Raw genomic sequence first — 27,591 nt, 5'->3', positions numbered from 1 at the left:
CCTTTGGGCCTCCAAATGGTTGCAGTACCCGCGATGGCCACCAGAGGACAGGCTGCCTGCAGAGGTCTTTGAACATAGGGCTGGCTGGTTTTGAAATGTAAACTTAATGACAACTGGGAAATCAATGGCTCTGCCCCTACCCTCCCTCTAGAATTTCCTCTCTCCTCTGGAAACCAGAAGCCCTGCATACAAATTCTTTGGACAGAGGCACTAACCTGCTGCTCTCACATAATTTATCAAGCATAGCAAAAATAAAAGGAAAAAGGCAGCTGGGTAGCTAGTGGATGGAGAGTCAGGCCCAGAGGTCCTGAGTTAAAATCTGGTCTTAGGCACTTCCTAGCTGTGTGACCCTGGGCAAGTCACTTAACTCCCACTGCCTAGCTCTTCCTGCTCTTCTGCCTTGGAACCAATACACAGTATTGATTCTAAGATGGAAGGTAAGGGTTTAAAAAAATAAATAGAAGGGAAAATGGTGGCTCTTACATTGAATCCTCTGCCTCCAACCATCTCCTGAAAGTCCAGCTTCTTACCCTCCTTCATCTTTCGAGCTCCAATGGAGCTAAAACCACCGACTCCTGGAAAGGATTTAACAAAGAAGGGATGGTGTGTCTGGGACCTCTCTGGGGTCAAGGACTCTACCAAAGGAAGCCAAGGTAAGGGTGGTAAAAGAGGGGGCCACTGGGTGGCTCTGTGGATGGAGAGCCAGACTCAGAGAGGGGAGGTGCTGGGCTCAAATCCAGCCTAGACCCTTCCTAGCTGGGTGACCTTGGGCGAGTCACTTCACCCCCATTGCCTAGCCCTTCCTGCTTCTCTGAGGTCCTGGAACCAAAGCACATTATGGATTCTAAGTCAGAAGGTCAGGCTTGAAAAAAGGGGGGAAGGTGGTAGAAGAGAGCTGTCCTGTCCTCTGTTTCATTAGAGGAGACTTTCAGGAGGTGCCAGTCCCTACGAGCCCAGACTTGTCCTGGTTACGCTGGTCTCCATCTTCGGGGCATCAGGAAACTTGAATTGGTGAAGGCCTGACTAAAACTCCTCCTCTTCCTCCCCCTCCTCTTCCTCCTCCTCCTGTGGTCCTCGCCATGGGCAAAGAGAGCTTTGAGGTCCAGGAGTCCTACCCAGAACCTGCTGTGAGTGACTCAGGAGTTAGTCAGCCACCACAGCCACTGTGGCAGCCGTCCAGCTCCCTTCCTGGCAAGCAGAAAGTCCCCGATCTCAAGGGCTCAGCCCAATAGCCCGGACGGCCCATTCCTCAGGCTCGGAAGGGCAAGCCGGAAGTGGAGAGGCCCAGACTCCTCCAGACTTGTGTGCCTGCTCACAGCTCTACATACCTTCTTCTCCTTCCTTGGTTTGTTGAAAAAGAGTCAGGGGCAGCTAGGTGACTCAGTAGGCTAAGAACCAGGCTTAGCGGTGAGAGAGATCCTGGGTTCAAATGTGACCGCAGACACTTCCTAACTGTGTGACTCTGGGCAAGTCACTTAACCCCTTACTGTTCTTCCTTAGAATCAATATATGGCATTGATTCTAAGGAAGGTTAAGGGTTTAAAACAGAAAAAGAAAAGATTAACTCACTTAGCCCCATTGCCCTTCTGCCTTAGAGTTGTTACCAAGACAGAAAGTAAGGGTTTTGAAAAAGAAAAAAAGAAAGAAAGAATAAGAATCATGGCCATTTTTATTCCCAATTCTCATAATTCTGTGGTTAGGAGTGCTAGAGGTAGGCCTGAGTCCAAATCCTGCCTGTGACACTTATGAGCTGGACCCCCCAGGCAAGTCACTTAATCATTCTCCCCCTCAGTATAAAATAAAGATAAGGGCACCTACCATTCAGGGTGGCTGTGAGAATAAACAAGATCATATATGTAAATACTTTGCACCCCGTAAAGGGATACACAAATTATTATCATTATTATTTGCCCAATGGGAGCTTCCAGCTCTCCATAGAGATGGAAAGGGCCCTGCAGAAAAGGTCAATGCACTTTATTTTTAAACCCTTACCATAGGGATTCCAAGATAGAAGAGCAATAAGGGCCAGGCAATTGGGATCAAGTGACTTGCCCAAGGTCACGTGCCTGAGGCCACATTTGAACCCAAGTCCTCCAGTCTGGTGCTCTATCCATGATGCTACTTAACTGCCCCCAGTACACTTTTTTCTTTTTTTTTAACTCTCACCTTCCATCTTAGAATCAATAATTCCCATCTCTGGGCCTGTCTTTCAAACAACTGAGCCATCTAACTGTTTTTCCCCTACCCCCCACAATACACCTTCAATATACTCTATATTTATTTAATCAGTGTATCTTGAATGTTGGAACTTTCTGTCTTTTCTGTCTTTGTATTGCTCAGACCTGGCATGGTCCCTGGCACATAGTAGGCACTTAATAAAGAAGAGCTCTTTGTTTTTGTTACAAGCAGCTGGAGAATCAATAGAAACAATTGTGAAGACAAAAGTGTGTTGAGTCCAAGGGAAAAGAAACAGTAAAAAAAGAAAAGAATGACTTGTTTTCATCTTTACTAAGAAAGATGTTCGGGAGACACCGATTCTTTGGGGGAACAGACAGGGGCAACCTTGAGTTACGGCTCGGTTTTTCTGCATCTCGGTCCCTTTCTTCTGCAAAATGAGGAGCTTGGACTTAGTGGACCTTCTAAGGTCCCTTCTAGCTCTAAATCCATGTCCCCTCTGAAACAGTAACTAACAAACAATAAGATCTAGACAGTCTTTACAAACTGAATGTAGCTTAAATCACTGGGACCAGATGGCATCCACCAGAGAGTCCCAAAGGAACTCAAGAGTGAAATTGGGAAAGAGAGAGCCAAAACGTGTCATTCCAAAGAGCTTCTGTGCTAAAGGACAGGTGAGCTGTCCTTGTAGCTCTCATTCATATGGAAGATTTCAAATGATCCCTGGGAACTGGAGGCCAATGCGTTTCACTTTCATACTGTTGGAATTAAAAGAAGGCGGGACGCTTCAGTGTTAGGTAAGCAGGACCATGGTTCATTGAAGGAGAAAAAATGTGCCTGACAATAAGCTGGAAGGAATTCAGAAGAGGTTCGCCTGGCTGGTGGCGGACCTTGAGTCTGTGCCAGATGAGGATTGATTGAGGGACCGAAGATGTTTAGTCTAAAGAAGACTCAAGGAAGCTATGAATGGGTCAAAGAATGAATTTATGAATGGGAAAGTATTTATTAAACACTTCCTATATGCTAAGCACTGAGGATCAAAATTTTAGAAGACCATCCTTGCTTTTAAGGAGCTCCCATAATTCAGGGAGACAACATATACAGGGGGGGTTACTTTGGGGAAGATGCTAAGACCTTGGAGTTTTTAGGCGATGTCAAGGTATCTACTTCACAGGATAGGCTGGAGGGAACTGGCTCACCACTATGGGGAAGAAGGGAGTGAACCCTGGAATCAGAGGACAGCAGGGATTTGGAGTTTCCTTGGGAAGCGTGGGAATGGGAGTGTCATTGTTTGGCAAGTAGGGGAAAAGGGAAAGAAGATTATTGGCAAGGAGGATGGGGTGAAGTCTCAGTAGCCTACCATGGAAGAGGGCAGCCTGCTCTGTGAGAGCTCCAGCTTGGGCTGCCCAAGTGTCCCAATGGATTCTGGGTAGTCTAGGAAAAGAGAGCTCAAAGGCAGTCTTGATGAAAGCTGATTTTGTGCATTTGAAAGATTTGTTCTGTTTGATCCCTAAAGGGCAAAACCAAGAACAGTGGGTAGGGGTCACCAAAAAAAGCTCATTTGCAACCACCCCAAAAGGCTTTCTTGGGGAGGACAGGTTGTCCCTCATAGGATGTCTTGAGCTGGATGACCTCTTGTTGGAGAGATTCCTTTTCTGGCATGGGTTGCACCGGAGAGCAGCTAAAGTCCACTCCAGTTCTGAAATGTTGTTATTCTGGATTCAACTGACATTCGTTGACAAGGGGGAAAGGCAAAGCTAATAGGTGCCACGTTTGTTTTGTTTCCCTCCCTCCTCCCAGAGATGGCAGGCAATCTGATTTGGGCTCTACATTGTGGTTTCAACAGTTAGGTTGCTTTTGGTGATGAAGATTACCACCATCTCTGCAACTTACAATCTTAGACATTGGCTTGGAGTACCAAGAGGATAAGTGCCCACGGTCACTCAGCCTATGTGTTCCAGAGGTGGGACTCGAATCCAGATCTTCCTGCTTTCAGGAAAGCCGGTGATATATCCAGTATCCTCATGGTGCCTCATTTTATTTGGATTTTCAGAATCTTTTGGAAAGGTTCCATATTTTAAAAAACCCTTATTTTCTGTCTTAAAATCAATACTAAGTATCAATTCTAAGGCAAAGAGCAGGAAGAGTTAGGCAACTGGGGTTAAGTAACTTGCCCAGGGTCACACAGCTAGGAAGTGTCAGAGGCCAGATTTGAACCCAGGTCCTCCCGACTCCAGGCCTGATATTCTATCCACTGTATTACCTAGCTGCCCCTTCCATATAGTTTTATGACCAACCTGGAAAGGAGAACATCTAGGGAGGGCACCATAGGTGCAAGTAACCATTAAGCTCTCCCAGAGGTAACTATTAAGAAGTGGGTAGAGGGGGCAGGTGGGTAGCTCAGTGGATAGAATATCAGGCCTGGAGTCAGGAGGACCTGGGTCCAAATCTGGCCTCAGACACTTCCCAGCTGTGTGACCCTGGGCAAGTCACTTGACCCTCATTGCCTAGCCCTTACTGCTCTTCTACCTTGGAGCCAACACACAGTATTGATTCCAAGATGGAAGGTAAAGGTTTAAAAAAAAAAGAAGTGGGTAGACTCCAGGGCTTTTTCTTAATCATAAAATGAATGGGAGAATGAGAATTAGTCCATCCTCTTTTCTCATTTTACACAGTTCTTTCTCTCAATGTGGATAGCTTCTTTCTCATACGTCTCTCAGAATTGTCCTGGATGATTGCATTGCTATTAGTAGCAAAGTTGATTACATTTGATCGTCCCACAATGCTTCAGTAAACGTGTATATTGAATGTTGGGTCTGGAGGCAGGAAGCCCTAATATGACCGTAGGCAAGCAATGTAACTGGTCTACTTCAGTTGCCTTATCTATAAAATGGGAATATTAGCTAAAATGAGATATTTGTAGAACTCCTTGCAAACTTTGGAGCACCATAAAAATACTAGCTATTATTGTTAAAGGCAGCTGAGGTGGCACATTTGATAGAATGCCAGGCCTGGAGGTAGGAAGACCTAAATTCAAATTTGACTTCAGATGCTAATTAGCTATGTGATCCTAGGCGAGTCACTTAACCCTGTTTGCCTCAGTTTTCTCATTTGTAAAATGAGATGGACAAGGAGACAACACACCATTACAGTATCTTTGCCAAGAAAACTCCAGAGGAAATGATCAACTGTGATAGACTTAGACACTCTTAGCAATCAATACACTGATTCAGGACAATTTTGAAGGACTAATGACAAAGAATGCTGTCTGCCTCCAGAGAAAGAACTCTTAGATTCAGATACAAATCAAAGCATACTCCTTTTCATTTTAGTTTATTTGAATTTTTGGTTTTATGTGATTATATGCTTTAAAAAATTAATTAGATAATTTAGAATATTTTCCCATGGTTACAAGATTCATGTTCTTTACCTCCCTTTCCCCTAACCCCCTCCTGTAGCCGGCACACAATTCCACTGGGTTTTACATGTATCATTGGTCAAGACCTATTTCCATATTATTGATATTTGCACTGGGGTGATCATTTAGAGTCTATATCCCCAATCATATCCCCATTGACTCATGTGATCAAGCAGTTGGTTTTCTTCTGTGTTTCTGCTCCCACAGTTTTTCCTCTGAATGTGGATAGTGTTCTTTCTCATAGATCCCTCTGGGTTGTTCAGGATCACTGCACTGACACTAATGGAGAAGTCCATTACGTTCGATTATACCACAGTGTATCAGTCTCTGTGTACAATGTTCTGGTTCTGCTCCTCTCGCTCTGCATCACTTCCTGGAGGTTGTTCCAGTTCACATGGAATTCCTCCAGTTCATTATTCCTTTGAGCACAATAGTATTCCATCACCATCAGATACCACAAGTTGTTCAGCCATTCCCCAATTGAAGGGCATCCCCTCATTTTCCAATTTTTGGCCACCACAAAGAACGCAGCTATGAATATTCTTGTACAAGTCTTTTTCCTTATAATCTCTTTGGGGTACAAACCCAACAGTGCTATGGCTGGATCAAAGGGCAGACAGTCTTTTAGTGCCATTTGGGCATAGTTTATATGATTATACTCTTACAAAAATAAACAATATGAAAATATGTTTTGCATGATGGGATAGGTATAGCCCAGATCAGATTGCTTGCCATCTGTGGGAGGAGGGAGGAGAAGGCAGGAAAGAGACAATCTGGACCATAAAACTTCATAAAACTTATGTGGAAAATTATTATATATAATTGGTAAGATAAAATATTTTTATTTAAAAAGGAAAGTCCAAAATACCCATGAAGAATTAGACATGACTGAACAACAAGCAAATTATTATTGTTATTATTATTATATGGTTGATTGTATATGTGTGTGGGGAGAACTACTTAAACATGATCATAAACTGGGAGTCAAGAAATCTGAGTTCAGGAGAACAATATACACAATTACCGAAACATTGTGGGACGATCAAATGTAATGGACTTTACTACTAATAGCAATGCAATGATCCAGGACAATTCTGAGAGACTTGTGAGAAAGAAGCTGTCCACATCCAGAGAAAGAACTGTGGGAGTGGAAACACAGGGAAAAAATACGATTTATCACTTGTTTATATGGATGTATGATTTGGGGTTTTGGTTTTGAAAGATTACTCTATTACAAAAATGAATAAGATGGGAATAGATATCAAGGGATAACACATGTATAACCCAGTGGAATTGTTTATCAACTCCAAGAGGGAGGAGGGAAGAGAAGAGGAGAGAGAGACAACAAGAATCATATATTATTCTTATGTATATACCACTTATATATAGATTTGTTACTGGAATAAAATAAAGAAAATTAAAAAAAAAAAGACATCTGGGTTCCAGTACCAGCCTTTCCATTTGCTCCCATTTTGAACTACTATCCAGGGGTCTTTCCACAACTTATCAGATGCAACAGTAGCGCCATTTAACAATAGATAGGCAGCAGTGTTCCTGCTTTTCTTGGATAATAGAGTAGGACAATATGTCATAAATATCTTAGTCTTTTTCCCCCGGAAATTTAGACTAGGTAGATATCCTTTGTTTTGGGGATGGCATATGGTCCCCTTGTATCTCTGCCTTCACACCAAGCTCAATAACTTCCTTTTCCCACTTCCTCAACCCAAACAACCACTTGCCCCAGATCTCTACTCAATGGTCTCTGCAATGATCTGAGAACAGGGACCTCCCTCTGACAGCTCCTGTCCTCTGGTCCCCCCAGATCATTCAGGTAGAACTCTCTCTTCCACCTGGCTTGGGCAAGGCAGAAAAGCGAGAGGAATCCTCCCCAAAGTCGTCTTGAATTTCTTGTCGCCTCCCTTTAGTTCTTGCTGGGCAGCCTGGCTCAATAACATCCTATAAACTGGTTCATGAGAAATTGTTGATGGCGGAAACCTTGAAAAGCCTCCCTGTGTGTGTTCCAATATAGAGATCCAGCTTTTAAGATTTTCATAGTCGTCGAATATCTGAATGGGAAATGAAGAGTACCCAACCACCAAGTGGCAGTAGATGCCTTGCTTGCACCGTCTGAATGGAAAGACTTAAACTATAAATCCGGATTACTTGAGTGAGATAAACATGCTTTCTCATTTATCCTTTTAGATTAAAAAAAAAATTAGATCAGAGCTATGATTTCACTGGTATAAGGAATTGTGGGTGAGGCATGCAGATTGGCTACTCTGAGGTTTGAGGTCCTCACTGCCACGGAGATCCATCTCAGAGGCACTGAAGGATAAAACTGTCCAGGGCTCGTGGCCAGTGTAATAGGTGGCATTTCTGTAGCACCTACTATGCACTCGGCGCTGGACTAAGTGCTTTAGAAGTTAGGTCTCATTTGAGCTTCAAAACGATCCTGAGAAGTAAATGCTATTGTTATCCTCATTTTACAGATGAGAAAAGTAAGGCAAAGAGGGGATGTGACCTTTACAGGGACACATTGACAGTATGTTTCAGAGGTACAATGGAAACTCAGATCTTCTGAAGTCTGAGACACTCTGTCCACTCTTTGAGGTTTCTTCTTAAAATTAAAAGAAAACAACCCAGTGGAATCATGCGTTGGCTATGGGGGAGAGGGGGAGAAAAAGAAAATGATCTTTGTCTCTAATGAATAATGCTTGGAAATGATCAAATAAAATATTATTTTTAAAAAATTAAAAGAAAACAGCCCCCCAAAAAAACTATTTAATGCCAAAAAAATTCCACAACTGCCCATAGCCTTGACAAAAACGCCATCCCTTTTTAATTTTGCTCTGAATCTTATACTCAGATCCCTCATGACTGAAACTTCAGGTCCCTTGGCTGTCAAAAGCCTTTGGTTTCCTAGCTGTGTCACCCTAGGAAAGTCACTTACCCCCACCGCCCAGCCCCTACCACTTTTCTGTCTTAGAAGCAGTGGTTCCAAGACAAAAGGTAAGGGTTTTAAAAAAAGCCTTCAAACTTTTTACAACAGTTGGTTGGAAGTTCCCTGTGGTAAAACCTCTAATCGTGTAGGGGAGAGATTTTTCAGGCAAGAGGCCTTTCCTAGCACCCTTTAAACCTTACTACTTCCCCACCTGGCTCGCATAGAAAGCCTGATTTCGCAGGCTATCGTCTGGAAGAGTGGTGAGCCGCCTTTCTCCAAACTTTTTTTTAGAATGATGTGCAGATGATAATGTTACATGAGCAATTATGAATACAGAGCGTACATAAACAGAGTTAAATCTTGTCACCAAATAAAGCATATATAAGTTAATCGGATCCTTTTGATGAGATGCATGAGTATGCACTTGCCACATGGTAATTAGGTATAAATGGAAGGCAGCTGACAAAAATGACTGTAATTAGTATGACTTTCATACAACCAAACTGAATTTCAAGTTTCCCTCCCCCTTCTGTCAATTATCCAATGGTAGTGGGTTTTCCTTCAGTTTAAGCATCATACAAAAAAAAAAAAGCATCATCACATATTCACATATACATAAAAAGTTGACATACAGGGAGAAGTAGGTTCCAGGAAAATGGATATTCCCAACCTGGAAGGAAACCTCTGTACCGAGTTACACATCCAACTATAAGTCAGTAAGAGGGAGAAGCCTTTCCTTCAAATGACACATGTTGGAGGAGATAACAATCTCTAGGATGGTCTTATAGCTACAGGCTCAAAGAAAGGCATGGACTGGATCCTTGGGCTCTCTGGCCGAGGTACAAGCATGAAGTGAATTCAGAATATCTGTTCAGCAGTCACCTAATGTTTCCTTTATTTTCCCAGAAGAATACAATGAGTATTCTAATGAACTATATGAGATGTTTTAGTTTTCATGATCTCTTCGTGTATCTTTTTTTGTTGTTGTTGTTAACTCTTACCCTCCATCTTGGAATCAATATTAAGTATTGGTTCCAAGGCAGAAAAGTGACAAGGACTAGGAAGCTAAGAAATGTCTGAGGCCAGATTTGAACCCAGGAACTTCCCATCTCTGGACCTGGCTCTCTAACCACTGATCCACCTGGCTGCCCCTGTGTTTAGTTTTTAAAGCTCTTTATGACCCTTTGCAACATTATTATATATTGTTTCCCTCCTACACTCGGTGATCCAGCCAGATTGGTTTCTGATCCTCATGACTGACTCCTCATCTCTTGTGTCCACTCCCTTGGCCATGTTAGTCCTCCATACCTCAACTTCACTGCAGCCTGACCTCTGTCTCATAAAATTCTGATCTTCCTTAAATACATACCTCAAGAATCACCTTATTCAGTAAGTCTTTCTTGAGCCTCCAAACAACTCATGCCTTCCCTCCCAAACTCCTCACATTTGGCTACTTCATATTTATTCTCTTTATTTTTATTCCTTACATACTTATATAAACAGATAGCTAGGTGATAGAACACTGGAGTTGGAGTCAGGAAGAACTAAGTTCAGATCTGGCCCTAGATATTTTGGGGTTTAGTTTTGTGATCCTTGGCAAGTCATTCACCTTCTGTCTGACTCAGTGTCCTCATCTGTAAATGAAAATAAGACAAATAAGATAGATAGGTAGGAGAGCTAGTTTAGATAAACAAGATTGAGAGAGGGGGTGAGAGAGAGGGGGGAAGAGAGAGGAGAGAGAGAGAGAAAGAGAGAGAGAGAGAGAGAGAGAGAGAGAGAGAGAGAGAGAGAGAGAGAGAGAGAGAGAGAGAGAGAGAGAGAGAGAGAGTGCATGAGGCTATATAGCATGATTGGGTCTGTGTGGCATGGATAGAAATCTCTGGAATCTTGACTACCCAGGAGACTGATTTCAACCTTGAAGGGATCAGGAAAAGGCCTGCAATTGGACCCTTATTCCTTTCCTCACCTATCTCCATGAGGGATATTGGGCTAGAATTAGGTCTATGCACTAGACCTCATCTGTCTAGTCTAGGGGTGTGAAGGACGGGAAGAGAGGCATTTATCCCTGCTCTCTCTTAATGGGGAGGGTAGCCTTTGGCTTTTGTACGCTCCAGCTCAGCCTCTTCAACCAAATGCTGGTTACACAAACACCATCACAAATAAAATAGAGAGTAAACCCATTTATCCAAACAAAATACCAAACAGAAACTGGAGAAGGTGTAGAGATTAGAACATACTAAAGAATACATGAGAGTGAATGAACTCTTCAACTAAGTGTAAGATAACATCTCAGCTCAATCAAGAAAAAAAGGGAACAATCTCACATAGAGGAGATCCATTCTTGGCACGCTCTGGAATATCAAACAACTACAAGGAAATGATGAACCTGGCTTCCCATGTATATTCACCATTCCAGAGTCTTTCTCTATTGACTCCCTGGAGCTCTCAAAAAGCCTGTCCAGCAGTTCCAAATGTTATCCTCCTCCAGATGAACTGATGGACTCTGAATCCGAACGTATACCTTTTTTAAAACTCTTTTATTGTTTTTTCTTGTTTATGTTTTCTTTTGCAACATAGCCAATATGGAAATATGTTTTGCATGACCTCACATGCATAATTTAAATCAAATTGCTTGCTTTCTCAAAGAGTGGGGAGAGATGGGAAGGAGGAAGAGAATTTAGAACTAAAAAAAAGTTCTTTTTAAACTTCTACCTTTTGTCTTAGAATCAAAACTAAGTATTGATTCCAAGGCAGAAGGGTGATAAAGGCTAGGCATTTGGGGTTAAGTTTTTTGGCTCAGGGTCACACAGCTAGGAAGGGTTCAAATCTTAGGTCTGAATCATCTAACTGCTCCTGGAACAAAAAAAAAATAATTAAAATAATTTATTTCCAGATATCCCAGCCCTTCCCTCCCCTCCTTATTCCATAGAAAGCATCATAAGGCAATAGATCATATCATATTTTTTTTTCCATTTTTCAGTTCATTCTCTGGAGACAAACATTCATGTTATTCTTCCAGTACTAAATCTGTAGCTGTATAGAAGGTTCTCTTGCTTCTACTCATTTCACTCTTCATTATCTCATGAAACTCTTTCCAAGTTTTTATAAAATGAATGTGCTCATCATTTCTTATGGAGCAGTAGTATTACATCACAATCAAAACTATAATTTATTTAGCCATTCTCCAATTGATGGATATCCCTTTAAATTTACTGTTCTGTGCTACCACAAAGAGAGACACTATAAATATTTTGGAACACGTGGGTTCTTTTCCCTTTTCCCTGATCTCCTTAGGAAATAGACCTAGCAATAATGGAATAGGATAGGATAGGATAGGATAGGATAGGATAGGATAGGATAGGATAGGATAGGATAGGATAGGATGTGATATACAGTAATATAATAATATTGTTGAGTCTAAGGGTTTATATAGTTTTATAGCTCTCTGGGTATAGTTCCAAATTGGTTAGATCAATTCACAGTTCCACCAACAGTGTATTAGTGTCACCACTTTTCCATATCCCTTCCAATATTTGTCATTTTGCCCTGTTGTCATTTTAGCCAATCTGATGGATGTGAGGTAATACTTCAGAATTGTTTTGGTTTGCATTTCCCCAATCAGTAGCCATTTAGAGCATTTTCTCATATACCTATATAAAGATTGGGGCTCATATTCCCATAAATTTGATAAAGTACTGTGTATATTTTAGATATGAAACCTCTTTCTGAAACACTATGAAATTTTCCCCTTAATTTTCTGCTTTCCTTCTAATCTTGGCAACATTTGCTTTATTTATACAAAATCTTCTCATTTTAATGTACTAAAAATTATCCCTTTTATACTTCACAATGTTCTCCACATCTTGTTTACTCATAAATTCCTTTCCTATCCATAAATCTGATAGGTAATATGTTCCCTGTTCCAATTTGTTTGTGATGTCTCCTTTTATGTATCCATTTTGGAACTCAATTTTTTAAAAAACGATTGTTTAAAAATTTCTTTACATGTAATTGGGAAATATTTAATGAAATAAATAAAAAGAATTTTTTAAAAAGTATGTCTGGAACCTACTCACAAAGTCCCTCATGTAGGTATGCAGCATCAAGCCCATTCTCTCTAGCAGTTAGGGGTCAGATCTCCCTTCCCATATTCAAGATGGTTCACAAGACTTTGGGGGGCACTGCCCAAAAGTCTTCCCCCTTAGAAGGTAAGGTCCTAGAGAGCAAGTCATTGTTTAATTCTTTGTATCTGTAATCTGAACATAGTGCCTGAATCATAGAGCTGCTTAATAAATATTTACTGATTGGCCAGTCAATGCCATGACCACTGCCAAGTTCAGGGTCATGAAAGCCCAGAGAGGAGAAATTACTCAGGAGGAGATTTTGCTAGTTGTAGTAGGGAGGGTCAGAAGGATGAAGGATGAAGACTGAGAGCAGCTGCTGGATTTGGTCATCACAGATCATCGATAACTTGGGAGACGGGGGCTTCAGCTGGTTGATGAGATCAGAAGTCATATTGCAAAGGGCTAAACTGTGAATGTGAAAAGAGGAAGTGGAGATCATAAGAACTAACCACCTTTCCTATGAGCTTGACTGTGAAAGGGAGGAGAGACAGAGAAGGATAGTTTGAGGGGATGGTGGAGTCAAGTGCAAAGCTTTTATTTTTTAAGGTAGGGAAGAAATCATAACATAGGGGTTATAAACCTGTGTGGTAGAGGTGCTTCCTTACCCTTCTATCCATGAAAAAAATAGACTCCTTTTTCCTTAAAAAGCAATGGATAAGGAGCCAGGTCTGGAAATGGGAGGTCCTGGGTTCAAATTTGATCTCAGACACCTTCTAGCTATGTGCACCTAACCACTGCTGCCTAGCCCTTACCCCTCTTCTGCTTTAGAATTGGTACTAAGAGAGCAGGTATGAATTATTTTTAATGAGAAATGGTCTCTAAGGTGCCTTCTAGCTCTGTATCTATTTTCTAATCATCAATAAAATAGGTATAAAACTTGTGCTCTTTTGCATAGAGTTGTTGGAGGGAAATTGCTTTGTAAACTTTTGTGTGTTATTTTATTTTATTTTTTTTAAATATTTTGTTTTCCCAATTACATGTAATACCAACTTTCAACATGTGTTTTCTGAACCTGTAAGATTCAAAATGTCTTCTTCCCTCCCTTCTCTCCCTGATCCCAGATATGGTAAGCAATTTGATTTGAGGATCATACATGCATTATCATTTTTTAAAAAAACCCTTGCCTTAAGTCTTAGAATCAATATCGTGTATTGGTTTCAAGGCAGAAGAGCATTAAGGGCTAGGCAATGGGGGTTAAGTGACTTGTCCAGGGTCACCCATCTAGGAAGTGTCTGAGGTCAGATTTGAATTCAGGTCCTCTTGACTCCATTCCTGGAGTTCTATCCACTGTGCTACCTTGATGCCCCCTTTGTAAACTTTAAGCCTCTATTGTAATGCAAGTTATACACATATTATGTTGATGACATTGCAGGAAAATCATGCCTTAGATCTGACAATCAGAAGATCATCATTCTAGTATCAATCCAACTGCTCACTAGCTATGAGGGGTTCTCCAGCAAGAGATACTTGGATAAATCTCTTTCTGTCTCTGGGCTTCAGTTTCCTCATTTGTAAAATAAGCACAGAGCTTGGCACACAGTAAAACTCTTAGGAATTCCACACAATGACCAACCTCAATTCCGAAGGACCCAGGAAACACACTGCTCACCCCCAGACAGAGAATTGATCAATCCATGTAGAGAGCACAGTGAAACACCTTCTCTTCTTTCTTTGGACATGACCCACATGAAGATTTGTTTTCTATGACTATACTTATTTGTAATGAATTTTTTCCTTTCTTCAAAGTGAGTTGGGGAAAGGGGAATAGGACTGGAGAGAATTCAGAACTGAAAATAAAATAAAACTCAATCATGAAAAGACCAAAAAAAAGTAATTTTGCATTTATTCAAGGGCTTCGAGCTATTTGTACATACAAAGTCACCAAAGGAAAAAAGGAAGTCATTCATTTATTCTACCATCCATGAAAGAGTTGTACTTGATCAGGGTTCTCAAACTCCCTGATGTGAACTTTAAAACTATTCCACCATACTCAGACCGTACTTTAGAAGATTTGATTTAGCTATTTCCTGATTGTAATTATGGAGATACTTGGTCTAACAGAATCAGGAATGTCTTGGGAAGTCTACATTGCTCCACCCTACTTAGTCTAACAAGGTCAGGAATGTCTGCACCCATACTTAAGGATTAAGTATCTAGGAGGATGGCATTTGATAGACATGTACAGAAACAGCTAACAGATCCTTGGGCTGTCCTAAGTCAAGCTAAGCTACTATTGGTACAGATAAGAAGCAGGAAAGTGATGTAAAACCGTCTATATAGGGTGCATCACTTCCTCTTGTCACTTTCTTTCCCTAGAGAGGTGGATCTGGCTGATCACTTCCTGTGAGCAGCCTGGGCGCCAGTTCGATCCTGAAACTCGAGCCTGGCTCTCAGACAGCTTCCTTGAGACAGTCTCGTGGTGAGTGATAAGACTGACTTCCTTTTCCCTTGGGCTCAGGGGAGGTCCCTTTGGCCAAGGCCTTTAACTCCTGCCTGGCTCAGCTGGAGCCAGAGCAGTTTAAATTAACTCTTTCCTCTCTCTCTCTTCTCCTTAATTCCTTCTCTCTATATTAATAAAAATCACCATAATTTCCAGCTGACTTGGGTATTTTATTATTTGGGATATCCCATGGTGACCAATAATTAACTTAGACATTAAGTCACAACTATAAAATTATCCTTTACACTGATATGCTGAATAACTACCCCTCTCTCCAAATCCTATAATGCAACCTTTATTCAGAGCACTATGGAACTAGATAACCTTGTACTGAAAAACCAAGACTGAGCTGGTAACTATCAAAAATAGATTTAAATGGGGGACAGCTGGGTGACTCAGTGGATAGAGAGCCAGGCCTAAAGACAAGAGATCCTGGGTTCAAAGCTGACCTCAGATACCTCCTAGCTGTGTGACCCTGGGAAAGTCACTTAACCCCCATTGCCTAGCCTACTGCTGTTCTGCCTTGGAACCAATAAACAGTCTTAATTCTAAATTCTAAAACATAAGATAATGGATTTTTAAAAAAAGGATTTAAATGATAGAAACTTAAATGTTCTATCCTAGTGCAAACAACAACATGGAAATAGGTTCTGATGAAGGACACAAGTAATACCCAATGAAATTGCGCATAGGCTGCAGGAAGGGTGGGTAGAGGGGAGGGAGGGAAATAAAGTGAGTATTATAACCAAAAAAAAAATTAAAACAACAAAAAAAGAAAGTTAAATGAGTTTGAGGCCACTGGGGATCCTTTCTAGGTCTCCTCAGACTCTAACAATCTAGGACTCTCTATTATAATACAAAAGATTTTCTTGGCCTCTACATTCATTCTTTTTTATATCATTGCCCAGAGTAAAAGTGCCAGCATCCCTTCTACAGCTTCCCCAGATAAGAGGGTTTTTTAAAGCCCTTATCTTCTCCCTTAGAAACTTATACTAAGCATGACTTCCACAGCAGAAGAGCAGCAAGAGCTAGGCAGCTGGGGTTAAGTGATTTACCCAGAGTGCACACACAGCACAGGACCTTCCATCTCTCTCCTTGAACCTGCCAGTTGCTCCTAAGAGGTTCTACGAAAGCAATTTCAGGAGTATCCTGCAAGCCTCCCCCTGATGCTCCCAAGTCTTTGGTCCTGAAGGCAGCAGGATCCCTGGGCCCTAAGACTCCAGACCATTTACCTGGAAGTAGCAAGCAGCCCTGTCACACTGCTGAGGGAGAAATTAGGATTCTAGAGGAGGAGAAATAGTTTGAACTTCTTTTCATGCTGAAAAGAGTTGAAGTGAGGGGACAAGAAAGCCTGGAAGTACCGGAAATAGGCAAGGTAGGCCCTTCTCAGGATTGTTCATTGATAGCAGCCACAACATTATCCATGTCTGTACTTGAAAACGTGATTCCAGGAGCCCTAGTTTTTAAGGGCACAAGATGGTGGAGGTTATGCATGGATTAGAACTAATTCACACTGATGATTCATCGGTGAATCTATGATCAAGTGATCAAAATTCTCTTTCTATTTTGGGAGGCTCCGCACCCTGAGAGCCTGCAGGAGCTGGAGGGAAGGGCATAGGAAGGAGGCTGGGAACATTAGCTTCCTGGACCTTCCTCATTTCAGCCCTATTTTCCCCCAACTATCATCTGCAGGCTATTAAATGGGAAGGTTTATGACTGGAGCAAAGGCTGGGGGAGGCAGGAAGAGTTTCCCTTGAAGAGAAGGAAACATGCTCCAGCACACTCTGAGCTCTCTCTGTTGCTGGGCTAGGAGGAAATGGGGCTGGGTGCCCAAGATGCTCCAGAGGAAGAATGGGATGGGATTCAGCCACCCAAGGTTAGGACCCATAAGGAGGCACTTGTCCTGGGTGTGTCTGGGAGGTGGAGGAAGAATGTCTCAGGGTGGTTAGAGAATGCTTCCACCCTAGTATTGGTCACCTCATCCTGGGTATAAATGAGGATCTCTCCTTCTGAGCCCTCAGAGAACATCTTCCATTTAAATACCAAGTGTTCAGCTGTCCAGTGATGTCCAAACAATGCCCGGATGAGGATGAACTCATTGTTCTTGAGAGCATATATTTGAAGTTAAAATGTGAACCAAGTGGTACTTTAAGCATCATTTATGTAGCAGAGAGAATTTCTATTTCCAGAGATTGAAGAAAAAATGGCTAGTGGAGAAATCAGGCCCGATTCAATTTAATTGAACAAAGGTATATTAGGCATCTACTATGTGTAGAGCACTGTTCTGGGCAAAGGAGAAGATATAAAGTTTCAATAAATTCAAATGGAGCTAACATTCTAGTATTATGTGCATCAATCACAACATATAGGCACAAGGGAGAAGCAAACCAAGTAGTATAAAATACATACGGTGCAAAGGGAGAAAGATCCTAAATGGACCCCGGTGGGCAAGGGATGAGGCTTCTAGATGCTGCACTTCGGCAGGTTTTAAAGAAGAGATGAGGGGCAGTGAGATGGCCCAGTGGATAGAGAGCCAGGCCCAGAGCCAGGTGGTCCTAGGTTCAAAACCAACCTCAGAGACTTCCCAACTCTGTGACCCTCATTTAACTCCAGTTGTCTACCCAGACCACTCCTCTGCTTTAGAATCGAGTATTGATTCTAAGGCAGAAGGTAAGAGTTTAAAAAAAAATGTTCTTTCCAAGTATGAGCAAGGGTATGTTGCTGGGAAATCTCAGTGTATATGCACAGAGTAGTTCAGTGCTCTTAGAGTAAAGTATATGTAAAAGCATAATTAGGGATGTTTGGAAAGATTCAAATAGTGGCAAAATTGAGTGGGCTTTGAATGCCAGGCAAAGGAGTTTGTTGACTAGATGAATGACTGGACTGGACCAATTGGACTGTTTATACTGTAATAGGAAACTATTGGAGGTTTTCGAACAGCACAGCATGACTAGATTTGTGTGTAATGATGTTCAATCGGATTCGAAGGATGGGTGGCGGGCTGTAAGGAAGGCAGCTATTGGGCAGCCAGCTATTCGTAAGGATAATAAGGGTTTGAATTGGAGTGAATTGAATTGAATTGAATTGAATTAGAAGAAGAAACACAATGCAGAGGTAAATCTGATTTGGAAATGGGTAAGACAAAAAGAGTTGGAAGAGGAAGATTTTTCTTTTTTAACCCTACATTTCAGTCTTAGAATCAATACTGAATATGATGAGTAGTAAGGGTTAGTCATACTCTCCCAGGGTCATACAGCTAGGAAGTACCTGTGGCGATTTTTGAACCCAGGACCTCCCATCTCTAGATCTGACTCTCAATCCATTAGCTGCCTCTCAGGGGGAAGAATTTTAAAGAAAATGTCCAAACTTCAAACATGGGAGACTGTGTGAATAGCAATGCCACTGATAAAGGGTCAGGTCAGAGGAATTAAATTTTAGAAAAGATAAAAATTTTGGTTTTAATATGCTGAGTTTGAAGATAATGGGAAGCTCCAGCTATATGGCTGACAGCAACTTGGGGTAAGCAGCTGGAGTTTGGCCTGGAGAGAGTTTTGAGAGAGGAGAAAGAGCCTGAAGGATTGAAACCTAGATCTTCAGGGTCCTCCTTCAGGGAAATGGAAAATGAAGAACCAGTGCTTAGGAAGGTGGGATTAGGAGTGGTGTCTTTCAAGCCAAGGGAAGACAGTAATTAGGAGGTGGTGGTCAGCAGCATCAAGTGCTTCAGAGAACTGAGAAAAGGCAGATGGGAGGCTGGGAGGGAACCTAGAGGGGATATAATGGAAGGGAGGTTCTGAGTGCCACAGTGAGCCAATACTCATAAACATTGCCTGGTTTTCCGGGGCAATTCATGAAGTTTGGGGGTGCAGTTACTTCCCCAAAAGCCTTCATCCTTTCTCTAAGGGGTAAGGATTTTACCCTTCCCTAGTTTCTGTGATGCATACATTAGAGAAACATGCTTGTATTATTAGCAAAGGATCCTTTAAAGAGATGGATTAAAGGAGATACTGTTGTTCTCTGAATTTCCTGCTCATAGCCTGAGGTAGTTGTAAACTCAATATAGGTCAGGTATTCTGCCTTGCTCAAATTTCTGCCACATTGCTGGGCAGAGGTCCTGAACAGATCCAAAGTTTAGGCTCTATTTAACATGCTAGCAATGAATCCTGGGAACCTTGACACAAGGTCTTTGCTGAAGAAGTTTGCTTATTCTTAAAATAACATTCTATTAAGTGTTGAGTTATGGAACACTACAATCACTGAAGAATGAAGGATAAGACAATAATGTGTGATAGATCGACCCTGGCCTCAGTCAAGACCCGAGTTCAAATGTCACCTCTGATGAATTCTGATTGTGTAATTCTGCACAAGTTGCCTAACTTCTCAGTGCTCCAAATCTCTTTAGGATTAACTGCTCATTGCAAAGATACATTACTGAAGGAAGTTCCTCATGGGCTGCTCTTGCCAGTGATAAAAACCATATCTAGCACCCCCCCCCCCAATGAAATATCAGACAGCAATAAAATGGATGCCTGGTGGTTAGCCAATTGAATAGGCCAGGCATGGGAGTCAGGGTTCAAATCTAACCTGTCACTTTCTAGTTCTGTGACCATGGGCAAGTCACTTACCTCCCCAATTGCCTAGTCCTTACTGCTCTTTGGCCTTAAAATCACTAGTTAGGATTGATTCTAAGAGTATCAATTCTAAGGCAGAAGGTAAGGGTTGTTGTTTTTAAGGGGCAACCTATAGATATAAGCAAGCTGCATTATGAGATAATATATAACAAAGAACCAAGTAAAAATATCTAACATTTCCATAGCAACTTAGTATTTGGAAAGCATTTTGTTCGATCCTCTTAATCTGAAAGCAGGGACTATTATCCCCATTTTGCACATGAGGAAACTGAAGCTCAGGTTAAATGACTTAACCAGGATACCAAGCTACCAAGTGCTTAGGAACAGAATTCAAATCCAATCCTCCAGTCCAGTACTCTGCTATATATAATACATTGTCTCTTATCAAATGTTATCATTTCTGGGATCCTTGTCCCTTCCAATCCCAGAGCTTTGCTATGAAAAGGCAGATGAAGCTTTTGAGTTAAACCCTAAGGTAATCTAGAAGGAAAACAGAGAAGGGCCAATTCCTACCTGCACCTTACAACAGGATAAGGTAGTTCTAGTTAACCATGGTGTCCTTGTAGCAGAAGCCATAGCGGCAGGACTGGTGCTTCAAGTGAAGTGTAATCATGGTTGTTTGGACAAGAACAGAAATGTGATGCACGTCCAAGTGCTCTAGTCTCAAAGCCACTGAGATAATCACTAGCCTCTAAAGTAATATAGCAATAAGCTCTACTCCTGATCTTGGCAATGAAAGTAACCCCAAAACCGATGTCAGGTCAGTCAGTTGTCATGCTCTTCACTATTAAGCCAACAAACCCTCTCCATTGGACTACCAGTTGTGTTTTTCAGAGGCAGGGCACAGTACAGGTGTTAAGTACTGCCAACACCATTCTTACATGTATTGGCAAGACTTCCTGGAAGAATGTTTCCTAGTCCAAAAGTTCATTTTAATGGCAAAGAAAGCCTGAAGTACTTACAACCATTATGCATCTTTTAAAGATGCTCAGAGGTTGACTTGCTAGTGAGACAGTATTAAATCCAGCAAGTTAGTCCATTGATGCTTTGAATGTTGCTCTGTATCTGGGATAGTTCTAAACCCAGTCTCTTCATAAAGGATTGTAGTTCCCAACCATACCAACTCCCTAGGTGTTACTAAGTCAATGCCTTTACAGTCAAACTAACCAACTTTCATGTTGGTTAAAATTTTAGTAAAAAATAGTCACTAAGCACAAGTATGCAAAGAAGCCTTGATAAAAGCCCTATTCCCTATTGAGAGCCAGGCCTAGAGATGGGAGGTCCTGGGTTCAAATCAGACCCTTCCCAGCTGGGTGACCCTGGGCAAGTCACTTAACACCCCATTGTCTGTCTAGCCCATACCACTCTTCTGCCTTGAAATCAATATAGTATTGATTCTAAGACAGAAGGGTAAAAAAAAAAAACAAAAAAAAGAATCCTGTTAAAACACTTGCAAATTGAATTCACCTTCAATAACTAATTTAACAAGCCGGTAAAAACTGTTGCCCATCTAACACATATTCCCCTCCCCACACAATTTAGTAAAAGGAGACTCCAGGTGTAGTTTAGTTTTTATTTCATAATCATAAACTTAACTCTGTTGTCTAGCCAGACTTGTGGAAGGAAAAGGGAAATGAAATCCAAAGAGAATTGCAGCAAGTGAGAGCACAAGGATTACAGGGTTTAAGAGCAGGTGGAATTCAAGGGTGCTCTCTCCAGCTACAGAGGAATGGTTTGGTGGTTAAGACAAAAAACAAAACAAAAAAACTTATTAGATTTGTCCACAGTCAGCAATGGTGATCTTCTTGCTGGTCTTGCCATCCCGAGAACCAAAACGCTCCATAGCTTCCACAATGTTCATGCCTTCTTTCACTTGGCCAAAGACCACATGCTTGCCATCCAACCTAGGGAAATAAATAAGAATCATCATGAAATGGGATGACTGGTTTGCTTTGTTGCCCAGGAAATCAGAACAGCTGTGCCACCATAAGCCAGCCCATGGGTGGCTGAACAGGACTTAACAGCTGAGTACTGTAGAGAAGCCACAAACTTAATCGATGCTAGTTAACCAACTGACTACTGGTAAACACTGAATGACATACCTTCTATCTAAAAGCAATGGAAACACCATTAAGTTTACTATGAGCCAGTCAAAAGGTTGTATACTGCAATTGTAAAGATTCTCCAACTGCTGTTATTTTCAGGAGTCTTAAAGTTTAAAATGGAAACCTAAAAGGGACCAACAAATCAAATGCCAATTAGATCAGAAAGGTCACTCCAGTTTGGAACCAAGTATTAAGATATCTTGGGCCTAAAACTTACCAGGCTGGTGGGCTAACAGAATTTTACAATGTTAGAGCTGGAAGGGACCCAAGAAATGATCTAAATGTAGATGGGGGAAAGCTAAGGGCCTATAAGGAAACTGCCCCAAAAGTCAGAGTTTCCAGAGTAAAGATTAGACCCTAGGTTCTCCTGACACAAAACCAGTGTTCTTTTCATTTAAACCAAAATGACCCCTAATAGCTGGCATAATATAAAATACCATTATCTTATTATGCCTTCAACTGCTAATGCTATCTTTTCTACTTCCTATATTGAATTTTAATTTGTTCAGTACTTACCAATCAGTCTTAGCAGTACAGATGAAAAACTGGGAGCCATTTGTGTTGGGTCCAGCATTTGCCATGGACAAGATGCCAGGGCCAGTATGCTTCAGGATGAAGTTCTCATCAGCAAATTTCTCCCCATAGATGGACTTGCCACCAGTGCCATTATGGCGAGTGAAGTCACCACCCTGGGTAAAAGAATCCCATCAAATATAGCATGAGACCAGAGTATTTATTGGCAACCTAGACAGCAGAGGTTCATTCATTGGACACTGACATTCTGGCTGAGTCCTTCCCTAAGTGTGGGCACAAGGTTGAAGGATATATCCTGGTAGAAATCAGTATGCTCCATACCTGGCACATAAACCCAGGAATGATTCTGTGAAAGCAGGATCCCTTGTAACCAAATCCCTTCTCTCCAGTGCTCAGAGCCCGGAAGTTTTCTATAAAGGAAAAAAAAATGGAGAAAATTTAATATTAAAAACAAAACTAAAGAGTAGAATTAGGTTGAACTATAACATCAATAACCACCACTAACCTGCTGTCTTTGGAACTTTGTCTGCAAAGAGCTACAAGGGAAAAATGACAATTTGTTAGTTGTATCAACTTAAGACATTAGGTTGCTTCAAAACATACCCCAAAATCCCCAAGCTCAAATCCCCCAATGATAAAATCATGAATTCATTCTCAGTTATTCATATGCTAACAATTTTTATTGCCAAATCCGAACAGGATCCCAAAACAGGTTGTTCCATATTTAAAAGAACTTTAAGAGTCTTCTGGTGTTAGGTTTAAGTAACACAAGATTGAGATACATTCCAAGAATCCAGAACCAATGACATCTGAAATAACAGAGGGTTCTTTCTGGAAAGTGCTTTTAAAGTTAGATTTTTTTAAAAAAGAAGCCCTATACTCACAATACACTTTCAGATAGAACTTCATATTATACTAATCTTTTCCAACTTCAGGCCAAATACCAGAAGGCTAGCTAATCCTGGAGATTGACATGTACAGTGGGTGAATGCCTTGAGTTGCACCAAGGACATGGCTCTCATTCACTGGTAATGAAATTGCTACTATGTCAGTTGTCTGTTAAAAGATCTTCTTTCATGGTTTAGGTGAGATCACTAAACCCCAAGTAATCTAGGATTATATAGTGTCAGCTCCTACCTAGTGATGTGCTAAGTGTCTGCATAAAACAAAGTCCCAGAGACTAAAGATCACATACAATAAAATTTTATTTCCAAATGTAGGCTTATTTTTTTTAAAGCTAAGGAGTTTACCATGACAACTCATATAAATACAATCCTATCAAAGATATTTAGTCAGTATCTGAAGGTTGATGATCAATAATCAAATTGTCAAGCTCCATTTTGCCCTTATAAGCCAGGTCAAGTCCTGCTTCTTACAGTGCTATTTGCAATAAAGGACTTTGGTCCCCCAATTTTTCTTTTGAATTTGTTTTTCAAAACAAATTCTGTATTTTTAAGTCCCTATAAAGTTTCAACAGGCAATGTTATTTCCCTAAACATTTGGATAATACTTTAACTGCACATTCCTTTTACCAAATGTCCCGTATCACGAACTGAATCTGTTTCATAAGGAACCTAACACGTGTCCTGGATTGTGATTGTTTAATCCAAGTTTTAACTATAGCCTCAATTTTCAACTTTAAATAATCCAATTGATATGTAGAATGAACTGGTTAGAATTCTTACCAGTAATTCTTTGTAAATACCTAAAAACAGCAGTTTTACAAAAATTACCCCAAACTGAAAATTAGAACTTTATTATGGAATTAAAAATCAAAGACCGAAAAAGTTCTAATTTGCTCACGTTACTAAATTAAAAATGTAAAGGTCTCCAAAATTCACTGAAACAAAACCTTTTTGCTTCCTGAAATGGCCGATTCTCAAAAGCTGCATTCAACCAACCACGCTTCACTTTCATTGGTAACCTCGGGTTAAACTTGCCTAACCCACTGCGGGAAGGCAGTCCTTGGAAAAAGAGCTCCTCCCACAATTAGCAGTCACCACTGCTTATTTTACTGCAGAGGAAAAGCACTAGGTGTGAATAAGCAGAAAATTTGCTTGAACAAGGTTTTCTGTTCCTTTCTAGGAAGATTGTTTCTAAATGAATTCTACTTTAGCAGTAGCCTGGACTACCGGGGCTGCAACAGTGATCAAAGGAGGGGACTAGTAGTTAATGCAAATCCAGAGAAAAAACCCTTCCGTTTTAGTAATGGTCCGCCATGATAACCATTCCTGAGGTAAGCTACCCAGTTTTTCGCCATTGCCTCCATCCATCAAGTCTTCAGGAGCAATTTTAACATTATCTCTCCCAAACGAAAGTCTTTTTCTCCACCCTTTTGAGGCGCCCTGGTAGGGCGTTTCCCTGCATGTGATTTAGAAATCAATTATGTGAACTGATTATTAGAGCAAGCCTCCTTTTCCACCGAGGCATGCCTGGGAGTCGCCGCCACCACTGGTCTCTTAAGCCCAAGCATTCATTAAAAATGCCTCCAAGGGGCCAAGAATTTCAGCCCCGGCTCTGGGCGTGAAGAGGCTGCCGGGCACCACGCCGGCCCAGGGGCTTCCCCGGAGCACGTGCGCGGAGAGCCGAGGCCCGAGGGAGCTGCTGCCCGCACGCCACGTGGAGGGGGGGCAAAGAGGCCGAGCAGCGGCAGGTGGGCACCCTGGAGGGCTGGAGGGCGCGCGAACTTAGGCCTCTTTCCTTCCTCCCTCCGCCGCACCCCTCCCCCGCTACCCCGTTAGGCTGCGCCACGTGCGGGAGGGGGGTTGGGGTGGTGGCGCGCGGACTGCGGCTGCCTCGCGCTCGCGCCCCCTCCCCCCCAGCACGCGCCCCGCCTCCACTCTCCACCTTCCCAACCCCCACCCAGCCCCAGCCCGGCCACCCGCCCGCCTTTGTCTGCCCCGCCGCCCCCGGCCTCCCCCTTCTCTCCCTCGCTGCCCGCCCGCCTTCCAAAATGGCCCCTCCGCAGGGTGCAAAGGAAATGGCGCCGCTGCGGCCGCTACCACCCCCTCCCGTCCTTTGCCCCGGGGCGGCCCCACTTCCCCGCTCCAGATCCGGGATCCCTGAGGGTCCAGTAACAAGACCTGGCCTGGCCCGGGGTACCAGGGCGGCCTCCAGGATCTTCCTCGGTCAGTCAGCCAGAGAAACAAGGCGGCGGCTCCGCCGTCCCCAGCTTCAGCCCATTCCGCCCATACACCCATCTATCATCACCGCCCCCAGCCTTTCACCTCGAAAGTAACCCGGCCTAGGGGCTCGTTTTCGACGCAGATGTCGAAGTACACGTTCGGGTTGGCCATGGCCACAGATGGCTGGGATGGGCGCGACGACGGAGGCAGAGGCGGTGGGGCTCAGTGTCCGGCGGACCGAACGAAGACGAGAACTCTCGGTGGCGGCGTCTGCAAAGCGGCGCGAGCGTGGCCACCCCGCCCTTTTTATAGGGCGTCCCAGCCCCGCCTACCCGCCTGACGCGCCACAGTCGTGTCCACCAATAAAGACCGCTGTCCAACTTGAGCGATGGCAACATAGGCCAATAGATGGGAAGCGGAGGGAGGAAGGGAGAAGGAAGGCGGCTACAAAGGGGCGGGGCGGATGGTCTCTGATGGACGGAAAGAATGTTCCCGCCCGCGGGCCCTCGCGCTGCGCTGCAGCGGCTGCTGCTGCTGCACTGGGTGGGTCGGGAGCTGAGGAGATGGAGAATGGATGGCAATGGGGGAAAAGGAGGAAGGACGAAGAGAAAAAGAAGAGGCGCAGAGACTTGAGGACAGAGGAATAGGGTTGCGTTTAGCTAAAAGTCCAGGGCGACTTGTCTCCCCATTTTGCAGAGGGGGCAACTGAGGCGACAGGCCCAAGGTCAGTTTGTCAAGGTCGAAGCAGACTAGCTGGGAAGAATAACCCCGCCAAGAACAGCCTGTCCATCTAGCCTACGCCTGAGGGAGTGGGTTCCAGGGTTATCCTGTATAAAAAGGAACTGAATTTAAAGCGATGGTTATGCAAATACAAATTACCACTAATAAGAGGCATGTTGGAGAGACTTTTTTTTTTTAGGACCCCTGGTTGCTTGTCTCTTCACTTTTTCTCAAGTGCATCAGATATTTTGAAAGGGATAAGAAGAAGCCAAACTTGGGTGGAAAATGAACTAGCAGTTTTGGCTCCAAGTTAAAAAAAAGAAATCCCCTCTTAAAAATCTCTTTCTGGGCAAGTGTGATGGACCTTGTGGAAAGAGAACGGCAATGGAGAGAAATCTAGAGTTCAAATACTGCTGCTATTTTATGGGCTCCTTCCTCTCTCCAGGCCTCATCTGCAAAACAAAGGGCTTGGACTAGATGCTGTCTAAGATCCCTTCCAGTTCTATAAAGTACTTTTAAGTTAAGGGTGAGAAGGTGGAGAGCTGTAGGTATATTTTTTTATGGGGTAGATGGGATTTGCAATAAAAGGTTACTCACAGGAAATTAGTTTGGGATAGAAGTATGACTCTTTTAGGAAGGAGGAGACTAGAACTTTCATTATTACAATCATATTTGGAGAATAGGAAATTAAGGAATTCCTCATCAACTTGGCTAAGAATTCAGTGAAATTCCACGAAACAAAATAATCCTGTTTTCGAAACTTTACTAATTAATCTCAACCAAGACTTTTTTTTCACAGTAAGGATCTCTCAGCAATACAACTTTCTGAAATTTGGAAATCTTCCACAAGCAGTCCTGGTCTATGAAATGACAGAATCCTTGCTCAATGACCCATTTTCTGAAAATATCCTATTTGCACAGTTTGCAATTTTTCACTATGAAGTATGACAACAAAACTTCTGGATCAGACCTGTAAGGACACATTATACTTGTTATTAGTCTTTCCTTAGCTCAGCTTATTCTTCTGCAGAGGAACAAATTTTCTTTGAGGTTCTGGGTAAAAGCACCATGAACAGCAGATGGACTAATAATACTTTAAACTTTTTAAAATTACTTTTTACTATTTACATGTAATAACAAATTTCCACAAGTTTACCTAATTTATATGATCAAACTTATCTCCTTTTCTTCCCCACTCTGGATGCTGGCAGGTGATTTGTACTAATAGTTATAAGGCTGCAACTAATACTGTTATATTTTTAGAATAGTAACTGTATTTATCTACCCTGTAGATAGTTCAGAAATACTTGGGTCAAGCCTGGGTCTAGTCAGAATGGGTTTTTAATATTGGTTCTTTATGACCTTGAGAAAGTTGCTTGAC

The 27,591-nt window shown here is 42.2% G+C and overlaps 1 protein-coding gene across 1 annotated transcript; it reads right to left on the bottom strand.

Moving 5' to 3' along the window:
- Window positions 1-21,285: 21,285 nt before the first annotated feature.
- Window positions 21,286-25,730, bottom strand: PPIA (peptidylprolyl isomerase A). Its single transcript, XM_001379756.5, has 5 exons — window positions 25,593-25,730; window positions 22,871-22,901; window positions 22,687-22,775; window positions 22,348-22,520; window positions 21,286-21,630 (listed from the first exon to the last, which is right to left on the bottom strand). The coding sequence occupies exons 1-5, from the start codon at window positions 25,659-25,661 to the stop codon at window positions 21,498-21,500; spliced, it is 495 nt and encodes a 164-aa protein (XP_001379793.1). The 5' UTR covers window positions 25,662-25,730; the 3' UTR covers window positions 21,286-21,497.
- Window positions 25,731-27,591: the final 1,861 nt, after the last annotated feature.

This window comes from Monodelphis domestica, chromosome 1 (assembly GCF_027887165.1).
Source record: "Monodelphis domestica isolate mMonDom1 chromosome 1, mMonDom1.pri, whole genome shotgun sequence".
In the NCBI taxonomy this organism is placed as follows: Eukaryota; Metazoa; Chordata; class Mammalia; order Didelphimorphia; family Didelphidae; genus Monodelphis; species Monodelphis domestica.
The sequence above is the reverse complement of the archived record's forward strand: the minus strand, read 5'-3'. Positions and strand labels throughout refer to the sequence as shown.

Coding starts and splice junctions, on each gene's coding strand:
- PPIA (XM_001379756.5), bottom strand. CDS start 25,661: ATGGCCAACCCGAACGTGTACTTCGACATCTGCGTCGAAAACGAGCCC. Junction 22,902..25,592: donor TAGGCCGGGTTACTTTCGAG/GTGAAAGGCTGG, acceptor TTTCCCTTGTAG/CTCTTTGCAGACAAAGTTCC. Junction 21,631..22,347: donor TGTACTGCTAAGACTGATTG/GTAAGTACTGAA, acceptor TTATTTCCCTAG/GTTGGATGGCAAGCATGTGG.